This window comes from Crinia signifera, chromosome 1 (assembly GCF_055691185.1).
Source record: "Crinia signifera chromosome 1, ASM5569118v1, whole genome shotgun sequence".
Classification (NCBI taxonomy): domain Eukaryota; kingdom Metazoa; phylum Chordata; class Amphibia; order Anura; family Myobatrachidae; genus Crinia; species Crinia signifera.
This window is the reverse complement of record NC_139217.1, coordinates 373,491,000-373,505,253: the sequence shown is the minus strand read 5'-3', so window position 1 is coordinate 373,505,253 and position 14,254 is coordinate 373,491,000. Positions and strand designations below refer to the sequence as shown.

Here is a 14,254-nt window from a genome sequence, read left to right as displayed (position 1 = left end):
GCGATTTGTGTGAGAAGCAGTAACAACGAGCATCTAAAATAATTTGTCAAACAAACATGAAATTTACATGCAAGAGCTTCTGTTAATCCTGCACCAACAAGGAGTGGCGCTTTGTAGGTGGGTGTGAGTAAGGGGGACCAATGAGCAGCTGAAATCACCAACACTGGCCTTTGTAGTCACACCTCCATTCAGCAGCGATTTGATAGTGGTGACCAAAAATGTTTTTAGTTATTGGGGGCTAGTTGTTGAGACACACCATGTAATTGTCTGCTAGTATAAAACACTCACCCAGTCATTTAGTTGCTGAAGCCAGAATGAAACTAATCAGTATACTACTGTCCTAACTGAAAGTAGTATACTAGCATTTACTAACTGCTACCTATATAAACCGCAATAAAAAAGGAACAATACCTATTTGGTGTATATAATAAATACACCACATAGGAAAAGCTTTCCCATGATATTAAATGAACTGTCAAACCTCCATACTTTTATAACCTGTATAAAGACAAGTAAATACAATTAAATATTAGGAAGTCTTCAAAGACAATTCAATTATTCATCCTTTAACCAGATTCATTGGTTCTAGGCCCAAATAATGCCACAAGGGCCTGACTTTCACGCGGTTTGCGTGTTATGTTTTAACCAATTCCCATTCACAAATGTGCTGGGCGATTCCTCGGTCACGGACAGTGAGCCTAAACTCCCATGGACCCTGAAGTTATCAAGAATGAAAACCCAAAAAATACACTGTCCCTATGGTTTATATAGCAACTGAAACGATTTGCATCTTACCGCCAATGTATGATTACAGGAACGCAAAGCTGGGTCAGCCAGAGGGACGGCAGGTACAGTAGAAGCAGAACTGAATAAAGTAGAGGACAGACTTTTTGAAGAGAATATATCTGTAAAAAGAAATACAACAAAACTATTAAAATGACTTAGGGGTAAATATAGGATTACAGCACCCCACCTATATTATGTTGACAAAACCTCTTATTTACAAAGGCTATATCAGGAATGTCCAACGTTGGCCCTCCAGATGTTTTGAAACTACACATCCCAGCATGCTTTGCAATAGTTTTAGCATTCTCTAATAGCAAAACTGTGGAAAGCATGCTGGGATGTGTAGTTTCACAACATCTGGAGGGCCAACGTTGGACATGCCTGGGTTGTATGCCATCAAAACTAAAAATTCACTGTAGCCTATAGTTCATGGAGGTACAAATCAAGTACAAAGCCAACACCGGTTATACACATTGCTCACGGAATGCCTGTAAGAGTGCCTGGTGCTCCGCTGTAACTCTCTGGCCATAGTAAGCTGATGGATCATACTCCTCAAAATGGGATCATCAGAGGGAGTCATTAACCCCACATGCCTGTTTGGCTGATGTAACTCACAGATCCCAGCCCAACATTTTTCAATCTGTGCAAAATAATTCTTAGTTTTTTTTATTTGATTTAAAAAGACACTTAATTGTTGCAATAAACAGCCCAACCCAGCTACAAACACCTGCGCTACTGCTTAGTTTTTTAGTCATGGATATTTTCTGTGCACCTCTTCAGCAGAGAAGCTTCGACTTATGATCAAAAATGATCCAAACTCTACCAGCCAGGCACAATATAAATGCCACTGTCAAACTTTGGTCTGTTAGGGTGCATCGAGGACCGAGAAATACCTGGCTTAAGCACTTCTTGCACTGTGTGTACACAGCTTTAAAATTTCTTGGCCACAACATCTTGCATCATTGCCCCATAATTATAACGTTCCAATAAACACGATCATTCTGCAAATCTCCTATACAAGCCACTACTTTGATACGCAACTACATTTTAATCACGTAAGCATTAGTCATGGGTAAACAAACCAGTTTTATTTTTAGGCGCAGTCCTTTAATTGTATAAAAACATATACAATAAACAGCTCTGCACCTGTAACATACTGTGTAGTCATTTCTGCTCCCTGTTCAGAGTTCTTTTTTTTTTTGCAAATATCGGTCAGCACTTTTTGTTTACCGTGAATTAAAATGTAAATGTGGTTATACAGAACCTGAAAGGGTTGTATACAATTACCTGTGATCGCTTATCTAATTAGCCCTGATAAACTTGGGTGTGCTGCAGCTTAGCAGGGATTTTGTTCTACCTGACCCAAGCAGGAGAAGAAAAGACCCAAAAGTAGCCCCAATTTCACTGAACTTTTTTGCAGTGAAATGTATTTTTAACGCTATTTTTCCTGAAGTTTCACATATGTTCTTTATCAGGTTATCTAGTTAGATTGGCTGATAAATAAAATCTGTAAAACATTAGGAAAAATAGCGAAAAACTGACTTATTAGGATTAACTGGATACCCCCTTAAATGGAAGACGGTTTCATTTAGAACAGAAGCAGTAAAGGCTTATAGTGTTGACGGTCACCAGACATAGGGGGTATTCAATCTCCCGCCTCTATTCTCGAAGGGGGAAATAGCAGCGGGGCCCTATTCAATGCTGTCTTTCCCGACAGCATTGAACAGGGATCTCGGCAGAATGGGCCTGACTTTAGAAGCAGTCGGGCCCGTTCTGCCGAGAACAGCTGTGGATTGTTGAGCTCCTGGCTGCAGCTTGACGATCCACGGCTGTATCTCGTGTCCACACCCCCTTTATGGCGTTCGGCAGGCGAGGCATTGAATTCCGCCTGTGGATTGCTAGTTGGGCTGGCCGAGAACAGGACAGGGTCATGACTCGGGACTGAATATCCCCCATAGGGTTTCGTTGCATCACACCACGTAGATGACTACTACTTTTAGATCTGTTCCCCATACCAAAGAACAAGTAACCTAACCCTTCCAGACAGACAACACCCCATGCCTGGTAATTCAGCCATTAACGTTGTAATTACTCAGGGGTCTACTCACCTGGAAAGGATTCAAAAGTGTCCATTAAGTCCAGGTTGGGCTGCAGAGGAAATAGCTCTGGTTGGATCATATCTGCATTCCCTGCATGTGCTGTAATAACCAGGACAGACAGTCAAGGGTTTAAAATGGACATTATATTAAAAGCTTGACTTATTCTAATAAATAATTTCATCATCCCTTATATTAATACCATACTAATCTTCATAATCTTTCATTTGTATCCATGGATTACTGTATATTTAAGAAATGATTTGCATGTTCTTTACTGAAGAAATAAGAAACAGAACCAACAACAATCAGAGAAAAAGAAAAAGCAGCATGCAGCAGTGTCTGGTGCTCCATCTGAGAAAGGCACCTTAAAGGACTCTCCGCATGAAGAGATATATCATATTATATATAAAAACATTATGCATAGGCAGCCAACACTGAAGAATATTTAAGTCAGATGGGCTCATTGTGTACCAAATCAGAATATTTATCAACAATATCACCCCTTCAATATGGTGTGGCCCCATATATGAACTGGGAGCCTCAACGGGATACGGTCATTGGATCACCAGCAAGTTATTAGACAGTCATTAGGTCGACATGCAGGAAGTTCAACATGGGTTCGACAGGATCATTAGGTCGACAACTTAATTCGGTCGACATGGGGTAGGTCGAGAGTCAAAAGGGTGACTTGGGGTTTTTATCCTGCCCAAGCCAGTAACATTCAAAATGAGTCAGTTCCTGGGGTTTCTGCTTTGCACACATTGGAACCCACAAACTGTGGACCTAGCCTATGCTATTCCCAACTCTGCAATTAAGGTCACTGTACTAGACTCACCCTTACCATCCTTCATGCACATAAACATTCAAGCAGATAGCAGGAGGGATCTATTATACACAGCGTGTGCGTTGTTCTGGTATTCTCAATCACTCCGCTGTACATACCTTGGAAGCCAGAGGAGGAACAGCAGATATCGTACACACCGATTGCTGTGTCTATCTTTCACTGGTTACTTTCTTACACATCTGTTTACTATATTTACTACAACTCTAACCATGCACCTGTAGTCCATCACAGGATGAGAAGCGGACATTGGCAGGACTAACCCTCATGCTACCTCAGGAGTGAAGCAGAAACCTGGTAGATCTAGGTCTATGAGCATTTACTGATGTCCCTTGTGACCTGCTAAAGCATGAAACAAAGCATTGCAAACCTCTGACGTGTCTGACCGGTACCCTCTAATCCTAAATTGTTCATTTTGCCCCCTCATGGGATTAGGCAACAGCTCGTGACTCACCCAAAGACTCCAGCTACACAAAGTATCATTGACATTCAACGATAATTGCAAAGTCATCGATAGGACCCAGCAGAGAGGCCTGCTCTTTCAGAACCAAAAAGGCTCCGGACCAAAACCAACTAGAGATTTACCTGAAAGCCTTCTCAAAAAAAATCTAGAAGATGGGTACACCAGAATGTGGAAGAGGGTATTCCTACCTTCCAGCCATACCCTTCAGTGAGCAGAGGTGTGTAATGACTGGAGGCCACAGCCTTCTCCATTAATGGCCATGCTCCCTGGAGTCTCCGTCACTTAGAGTAAAGGGCCCGTATGCATAGGAATGACTATGGTGCAACAAGCATGTAGTAAGCACCAGGCTCCAGTCCAGAGCAAGGAGAAAAAAAGAGCATGGAATACAAAAATAATTACAAATAAAATTAAAGAATGCTTAGCAGGACAGAGAAGCCCCAAGGCTGCAGAGGAACTTTAAGTAATTGAACGTGCTCCTGGCAGCCATGGGTTACAAATTTGAAGTGCCCATGCTCTTCCTGCATCTTCTATGGCCCAACATATCAGAAGTGTCCCCAATTGGAGGTCTAACAAATATGTACTGTTCAGCATAATGGGAAAAATACTTACCAATTTCTTTTGGGTTGTGCTGATGTGAATAAATAGTAGAAAATAAAGTGTCACTGAACTCCGCCATAAGCATCTCCATATCCAATAGAGGCTCTTCTTCTTCCTCCATCGGCACCGGGGTTTCTCTGCCATCCATACAGGTATACCAAGGGATAACATCATCATCCTACAAGACAACCAAAGAGGAGGACTTAATCTACTGCAGCTTCACACTAAATACAAAGTGCCTCTAAAATATATAAGAGGAGATGTACTAAGCATTGGAGAAGTCATAAAGTGGAGAGAGAAAGTACCAGCCAGTCAACTGCCATGTTAAAAGCTGTGTTTTTAAGATGACGGGAGCGGATAGGCTGGTATTTTATCACTCGCCAAGTCTTACTACATATGCCCCATAGTGATGTTCCAGGCATGGCTGACAAGATACTGCACAAAGTTTGGGTACACAATCCCATGCACTGGTTGCATGAACAACGTTTCTCATAAATGGAAGTTATAGATCATCAGAAAACCAGCTATTATCAATTACGCCTTTAAATGCAAATAGTGATAATCACGTCACTTGGTATAAGCTGATGAAATTAATTAGTTAATAAAAATTACATCTGTCTGCCATATAGAGTGCATCCTGAAAGTATTCACAGCACTTCACTTTTTCCACATTTTCAGATCTCTCCAGAGATGTTCAATTGGATTCACGTCTGGACTCTGGCTGGGCCACTCAGAGACATTCACAGAGTTGTCCTGAAGCCACTCCTTTGATATCTTGGCTGTGTGCTTAGGGTCGTTGTCTTGCTAAAAGATGAAATGTCCCCCCAGCCTGAGGTCTGGTGCAGGTTTTCATCCAAGATGTCTCTGTATATTGCTGCATGCATCTTTCCCTCCCTGCTGCATTAATCTTTCCCTCTAATCTCTCAGTTCCTGCTCCTGAAAAAATTCCCCATAGTATGATGCTGCCACCGCCAAGCTTCACTGTTGGGATGGTATTGCCCTGGTGATTAGCGGTGCCTGGTCTGGTCCAAACAGGATGCCTGGCATTCATGCCAAAGCATTCAATCTTTGTCTCATCAGACCAGAGAATTTTGTTTCTCATGGTCTGAGAAACCTTTAGGTGCATTCTGTCAAACTCCAGACAGGCTGCCTTGTGCTTTTTTACTAAGGAGTGGCTTCCGTCTGGCCCCTCCACCATACAGGCATCATTGGTGGATTGCTGCAGAGTTTGTTGTCCTTCTGGAAGGTCCTCCTCTCCCCACAGAGGAATGCTGTAGCTTTGACACAGTGACCATCAGGTTCTTGGTTACCTCCCTGACTAGGGCCCTTCTCCCCCTGATTGCTCAGTTTAGATGGCCGGCCAGCTGTAGGAAGAGTCCTGGTGATTCCGAACATCTTCCATTTACTGATGGAAGCCACTGTACTCATTGGGACCTTCAAAGCAGCAGATCATTTTCTGTACCTTTCCCCAGGTTTATACCTCCAGACAATCCTCTCTAGGAGGTCTACAAACAATTCCTTTGACTTCATGCTTGGTTTGGGCTCTGACATGCACTGTCAAGTGTGGGACCTTATATAGACAGGTGTGTGCCTTTCCAAATCATGTCCAATCTATTGAATTTACCACAGGTGGACTCCAAAGCTGTAGGAACATCTCAAGGATGATCAGTGGAAACAGGATGCACCTGAGCTCAATTTTGAGCTTCATGGCAAAGGCTGTAAATACTTATGCACATGTGATTTCTTATTATTATTATTTTTAAAAATTGTCAAAAATCCGCAAAAAACTTCACAGGATCAAAAGTGAAGTAATCAGCTCCACCTGTGGTCAGTGACTAGTAATGACTACACCTGTGCATCTGCTAGGTGATCTGGAAAACATGAACTGTTGGAAGCTCTTCAGGACTGGAGTTGGCTACCTCTGCTGTACTATTATAATGCATTGCTAAATGCATTCAGTTAATAGAGACCTCCTAATTTTACATGTCAAAATGCAGGAAGATTATTTTTTATGAACTAATTAAATTAATCTTTTACCAAGCGCAGCGGTTATACCCAATTAAATTGTTGTTTTAGGCCATTTGAGGTACTTTACAATAACCCAAAAATACCTATTGCAACAGGTTTTTAAGCAGATTATCTCTGCAGGAATGAAGCATCAAGAGTAAAGGCCCATACATACTGGGCGACATTGAGCTGATAGTCGTGCAAAACAGCAGGTTTAAGTGTCTTTCAGCTTAAAGCCGACCAGTGTGTATGGCCCAGCGATGAGCGCTGCTGCGCGCTCCCCCAACATCGCCGGGAAAGCCGTTCATCTGCTGGTTATACCAGCACATGAGTGGCTTTCAGGACAGCTTTGCATAGCGCTCCACTATGCAACACCGTTCTCCCTTCCTCCGTCGGCGCCGGGCAGGGGGAAAGCCGCTCAGTGTGTATGCACTGAGTGGCTTTCCCCGCAGCGATGAACGCCATCATCGCTGTCCATACACACTGGGCATAGTCGCCCAGTGTGTATGGACCTGAATAGTAAACCACTAATGTAATAAAATTGCTCCATAACTAAACTCAAAAAATAAATAAAAAATTAAGTGCTCTAAAATAAACAAAAGCTTAATTAAAAAAAGAAAAACTATAATGAATAAAAAGTAATAGGAGCAAATTAATTATAGCATATGATTGGAAAGCTCCTCAGCTAAATTGAATAGACTTGGAAAAGGTTTTGGCATCTGCCTTAAAAAGGAGGATTGTGATGGCAAAATGTTCCAGTCTCCATGCCTAGTCACACATTTGCACAGCACGCTCACATTTTGCCTGAGTATTACAAGAAATAAACTCACTTTAACCAGACTGGAGAGATCTTCATCTCTGTGCTTCTGTAACTGTTGAAAGAGAGTCACAAATGTTATCAAAAGGTCTCGGTTCCTTTGGCATTTTCCATGGCTAGGAAACTTTCTTGGCACCAAGACAACCAACCTCTTGTAAAGAACAGGCTGCGATTTCTGCCAGGACACCCACACATAATGAGCCGAGGATCTGGGAGGCATATTATCTTCTAACATGCTTTACTGGCAACGAGGATCAATGCCAACACCATATTAGTCCTAATGATTCTATTCTTTTGGGCAAGCCATTAGAACATTGTTAGCAAATTAAAATTGACAAATACCTCAAATTAAAATGTTACAACAATAAACTCGTAACAGACATCAAGTTTTTGATTTCCCATAAGGACACCTTACAAAGCAATCCGTATGCAGCCGATGTACACGCATTATATCCAACTGTTTTAAACCCACACATTTTATTCAGACTGCTTCAGAAAAAACTAATTATGTTACAGAATAGTTTTGATTTCACACAGGAGATAGGCAATGTAGGATAGTAGTAGGATTATTAGGCTTCACATAGTAGCTGCAATACAAACAGGGGTGGAATATAAATAAGGCCGCCCTGGTGGCAGACAAGAACCCTGTGTTCCATAGGGAGGCACAGCAGTTACCTAAATGGCAAAAGCTTTTACTTATTAAAAAATGGAACAGAGGACCTGGACTATGAGTTACGCTGGGCCTGGGCAACATTAAGGGTGACTGGCAGGCTGCATGCCCTATAGCAGGGGTCTTCAACCCGTGGCCCGCTGAGTTGTTTTGAGTGACCCGCCGCCTGCCACCTGTCAATGCAATGTAGAAAAATAAATAAACTTTCGCTAGTCCCCTTTGCATGTGGGATGTGGCAGAGGTGGATGTGCAGTGGCTGGGGTGGGAGGGACTGTGCGCGGACATGCGCATTGTGTATTTCCTGATGCTGCGCACCTGTCCCGCCCGCATCCTTTCAGTGAAGACAGCCGCGAGTGACAGCCGCCGCCAGCCCTCTGACGGAGCTGCTGTGTTTCCTGAGACCTCTGCCAGGGACATTGCAGAAGATTCAGGCAGGTTTCTTAGGGAAGGGGAAGCTGGTTAAATGCAGTGCTAACTACAGGGGAGGGGGGGGGGGGCTGCAATGTGGTGCTGACTATGGGGTGGGGGGAGGCTGGCTGGGTGCTGACTATGGGGGGGGGGGGGCTGGCTGACTGTGCTAACCATGGGGGAGCTGGGGGTGTAATGTGGTGCTGACTATGGAGTGGAGGCTGTCTGGCTGTGCAGTGCTGACCATGCGGGGGAGCTGGCAGTACAATGTGGTCCTGTCTATGGGGAGGTGGCTGCCTGGCTATGAAGTGCTGACTATGGTGGGGCTGGCAGTGCAATGTGGTGCTGACTATGGGAGGGCTGGCAGGCTGTATAAAAGGGCAATACTGGTGGCATTTCGTGAGGGGGACGCTACTGGTGGCATTTTGTGAGGGGGACGCTACTGGTGGCATTTTGTGAGGGGGACGCTACTGGTGGCATTTTGTGAGGGACACTACTGGTGGCATTTTGTGAGAGGCACTGCTGGGGGCATCATATGTATAAGCAGGAGTATTGGGGGCATTATAGTGCAAGGTGCAATGGGCATCATGGTGTGTGGCATAATTTGTAATGGGCATCATGGTGTGTGGCATAATGTGTAATGGGCATCATGGTGTGTGGCATAATGTGTAATGGGCATCATGGTGTGTGGCATAATGTGTAATGTGTAATATCACAGTAGAGCTTAGTGGCCCTCAGGCTTCGTTGAATTTTTTTATGTGGCCCACACGGTCTAAAAGGTTGAAGACCCCTGCCCTATAGTATTGTCATCCAATCACAGGGGTCAGAGAGGCAGGTGCCAAGTTCCTCTAAGCAGGAATCAGCACATTCTTCTCTGACCCCTCCTACTTCGCAGCCTGGGACTGAAGCCTAAAGAGCTGTGCGGGAAGCCAGATAGATAAACAGCCCTCCAGGTAACAATAAACATACTAGTTTATTTGAGCTGCAGTAGCGACATTTTGGTTCTAGTGTGTTTCTTTCTCAGGCTATGCTGAAAATGTGGAATATAATCTCTCAAGAGCAGGACCCGCTCTTCTCATGTGCTTGTCTTATTCTCAAGTACAATTATTACACATTGCAGTTAATAGGACTGTAGGATGTAGTAATTCTAAGTAAAACACTAAATACTTGCTCTAATGACGCCTGCTAAGCATCTCAGTGGTAGTGTGGGTGTCAGTAAATGGTGCTTCAGGATCTATGCACTGGTGGAATGTTGGGTCCTGGTCATTTGGGGTGGATAATGCATTGGCAAAATGAAGGTATCTGACAATAAGTAATTGGTACTGGACCACAGCGTACCCATGTGGTGGAGGAAAACATATTCTATGTAAGGTTATTTGTTTTTCAGAGTTTTTTTGGAGGGGGGGGGGGGGGGGGTCGTTTACTCCTTAACAGAACCCTGCAGTGGTGTGTGAGTGAGTTTCCTGTATCCTTAATTGAGTCGATATTTTTATGTATCCCTCGGTCGCGAAAGCTGAGCAAAGAAACGTCTGTTTATATAAAAGTAGGCATACATTTAGATTTCTTAGTAACGAACTAAAAAAATAAAGTCCAATTACAGACAGTCTTACCCTTTTCTTAAAATATGTCCTCCACTTGTGGTATTCTCGCACCACTATCTCTATTCTCCTCTTCCAATATTTTCCTTCTGTGGCAATGGCCTACAAACCAAGAGAGCAAAGTCACACTGGGGAAACATGCAAAGACCAAAATGGAATATTCTTAATACCTGGCACCATTTCAGAAGTGGTCATTTTTTGAATATTGACTTCTAAATGTAGATCATTTAAGGGTAAAAAATAAAATTAGTTTTGGACATTTGCAAAATCACCAACATATACAGTGTCTGGCTCAGTTTAGTTACTGTAGCAATCATGTCGTCGGTGATGAGGAAGTGCGTGTTTCTGCCATATCTGGTACTTTGGCTTTGCAGCAATAGAACAGATTTGTGCACACACCTAGAATACGATTCATGTCTAACTGAAACCACCTCTAAATTACCTCTCTCTGTGTCTGGCTGCTGGCTGTGTACTGTCACCGGGGTTCCCGCTAACGGCAATATTAATCCTGCTGCTTCCTACACCCCTGTCAGCATGTGGTACATGACTGCTAATGTGTAAGGGCAGCGCGGGAAGCATTGATGGTCAGGCAAAAACATGAGGAGAATATGACGACACTACAGGTGGAACCGGAAGTGACGCAACATGGTTTGTCTCCATGGCAATGGGAGACTTCTTCCTCCATTACCAAAATTATTTTCAAGTACCCCTAATGGGTCTGCAGTGTACCCCAAAAGGTATGAATACCCCAGGTTGGGAACCACTGATCTAGATCACCTGCATGCGCTAAAGAAAACACTGTTTAGCACAGATCAAACAGCACACATTGGTGTGTGTAGGGCGACGTGTGCTAAGTGATCTGTGCTAACTAGGTCACTCCACAGAAAAAGTCAAAACACACATCGCCCCATGTCTATAGATTTTTCGATGACTATTGTCTACTGATATATTGTTCAGTGAAGTCAATGTGACCTGCTAAATATGCAGGTTGTTTGGTTATATAGCCAAATTGACCTACATGCTCAGAAGACATCATTGTTGTGTGGGAGAGCGCATTGTTAACAATATTGAGTGTACACACTAGAAGATATTGTGAAAGATATCTCTGAGGGGGGATGCTCTAACATCCGCACCCCCTTACTGCCGCCCATCGCCAGCTACCGCTAACATAATTATCGCATATGATCTAACATATGCGATAATTATGACAAGAGACAGCTCTTGCGTTAAGAGCTGTCTTTTGCAGTGGCCTGGCGATGAGTGACGAGTGCTGGTGGCTCCCACCTCCCTCTCACCTGGCTAATTTTGCTGGTGCAGGGGAGGCTGGCTCTCCTCCTCCTCCCTGCACCCGGAAGAGGATGTACAGTGCAGGGAGGAGGAGGTGGTCACAGGTCCGGGCAGCACAGCTGCCCATAGACTTCTATGGGGCATTGCCAGATTTTTCTGGTGATGCCCCCCCGTCTCGGTAACCTGGTGGGGGATGCTTAGAGCATCCCAAAATGCAGTACAAACCCTGATAACAGGGTTTTTAACCGCATTTTTAGTTTAGAGAATCTCCCCCAGAAGCCCTTTCTTAACTAAATTAAGTTCTGTACATCGGACTAAACAGCCAATTGACATCTACAATCAGCCACATACACCTTCAGTGAATCTATTCTTGTTTGCACAAATATGTCAAAAGAATAACACCAATCATTTGTCTATAGGACTTCACCAAATCTTCCAACAGAGCAGAAGTACAATGTTAAAGTCAGATGGTGGCCTGGACTGTATACTTTAACTTGTAGTGACTGCCATGCAGAAAAAGAAAATGCAGATGCACACGCTAAGCAAGAAGATTGGCTCATCTCTCTGGTGGAAAACCATCACCTGTGTTTAAAAGAATTTATACATATCTCATGATCAGGCGCTGAATGGTTCAACAACAGATATCCATTCCCCTTCGTTTGGATATGGTACATATGAAAAATAAATGGGTGAATATAGTGAAGTACAGTTATGTACAGAAATGCTTTAATTCACACCAGTTAAAAGACAAATAGTGCCTGGCAGGTCACAATCAGATCCTCCCAGCACATACACAGTGACAGTACAATGTTAAAAAGAGTCCATGTAGAGCCTTTCTAGCTGGCTCAGAAGGAATAACAATTACCGGATGGTTTGAACTGATTGCCAGTTCAAAATAGGCACAGGTGAATAAGTCCCGGGGCAAACTCACGAGTCTCAGTCTCTCACCGCTCCGGCGTGTCTAGGGGGAGAAAAACCCCTTACAACAGAGATAGAAACAGCCCACATAACAGGCCAATACCCCAATATATATATAGGAACGATAGAGAAAGATCACCAATAAGAACATTCAATAAATATGGTCCATTGGAGAATGTAGGTACTCCTTTTCACAGGAGAGAGCACAGCAGAATAAAATAATCCGAAAAAAACGAGGTTGCAGAGCAGGAAATAAAAAGAATAGACAGATTAGGAGAAAACTAAATGGCCAACATAAACGAAAAAATAAAAAGTCACGTAAAAAAACCAATTCTAACATTATAGAAACAGGAGAAGATAATAATGGGGGAAACATGAATACATCAAAATCTGGCACCACCAAGATATTCAACTTAAGCAATCACATCCTTTTGGAAGCAGAGCGATCCTTATTAGAAAAGGGCTTAAAATACGCACCATCTACATCCATTAATCGATTTAACGTCTTTATAGACGTCAACAAATATATAAGGAAATTGAGTTTGAAAAAGTTCTTTTTGATGAGGGAAGGGGAGGAAAGGTCTGAGGAACCGATGGTCCAAATCGGGCTTCAGACCTAAATCCATTTTTAACCCCACCCACGTAAGAGGGAACTTTATAGAAACTTTTATGAAACTGGTTATGGAAGATTTAGAGAAAATAGATCAGAAAATCCCTAAAAAGAACCTAACCTCGAAAGAAAGAAAAGCCCTTAAAGAACTACAAGAGGACACCACCATAGTGATTAAACCCGCCGATAAAGGCGGGGGGGTGGTGATTATGTCCAAAGAGATGTACGAGGCAGAAATCCAATGCCAACTGGATGACTCCAGCACGTACAGTCTCCTTAAAAAGGACCCAACAGAAAGGATACTAAATGAACTTATAACAGTAGTTAACAGGTTCGAGGTGAATGACACCATAACAGAAAAAGAGGCAGCCTTCCTGATAAATAAAGAACCTGTAACGCCAGTAATATACATCCTGCCAAAGGTTCATAAGGATAGCCAAAATCCTCCAGGACGGCCAATTGTGGCCGGAATCGATTCAGTGACGGCCAACCTTTCGGCTTTTATAGATTATCATCTACAGCCACTGGTAGGGACTAACATTTCCCACTTAAAAGATACGAAAGAATTTATCTCCTATCTAAAAACCATCGAATGGACCTTAGACATGTTACTAGTAACAGCGGATATACATGCACTATACACTATAATTGCCCATGAAGAAGGCATCAAAGCTACAGAAATTTACCTAAGAAAAAGTAATCTACCTCACGCACTACAAAATTTTAATATAGAGGGTGTCAAATTGATTTTATATAATAATTATTTTTTATATAAGGAACAATTTTATCTACAACAGAGAGGCACCGCCATGGGCACCAGGTTTGCTCCGAGTTACGCCAATATTTTTATGGGTCAGTGGGAGAAAGACAACATATGGACCCACAATCCATTCGGAGCGAACCTGGTGTCATGGCGTAGATACATAGATGATGTATTTTTTATTTGGAAGGGGGAGGAATCCATTTTAAAAGAATTTTATACTTTTTTAAACAACAATCATTTGAACATTGAATTTACCTTCTCCTGCTGCAATACAGAGGTGAACTTTTTAGATTTGACAGTGTACATTGCCAATGAAAAATTTCACTAAGCCAACAGATTCAGGGGCTTTCATTCCGGCGGTCAATCTACTTGAACGCCATCTGCCTGACC

The 14,254-nt window shown here is 42.9% G+C and overlaps 1 protein-coding gene across 1 annotated transcript in view; it reads right to left on the bottom strand.

The window, feature by feature from the left end:
• Positions 1 to 14,254, bottom strand: part of MLXIP (MLX interacting protein) — a 63,089-nt gene that overhangs the window by 15,292 nt on the left and 33,543 nt on the right. The window contains exons 4-8 of the mRNA XM_083151317.1: positions 10,299 to 10,388; positions 7,624 to 7,665; positions 4,799 to 4,964; positions 2,895 to 2,984; positions 796 to 905 (exon numbers count right to left, since the gene is read on the bottom strand). Coding sequence (XP_083007443.1) covers positions 796 to 905; positions 2,895 to 2,984; positions 4,799 to 4,964; positions 7,624 to 7,665; positions 10,299 to 10,388 — 498 coding nt within the window. The remainder of the gene's footprint in view (positions 1 to 795; positions 906 to 2,894; positions 2,985 to 4,798; positions 4,965 to 7,623; positions 7,666 to 10,298; positions 10,389 to 14,254) is intronic.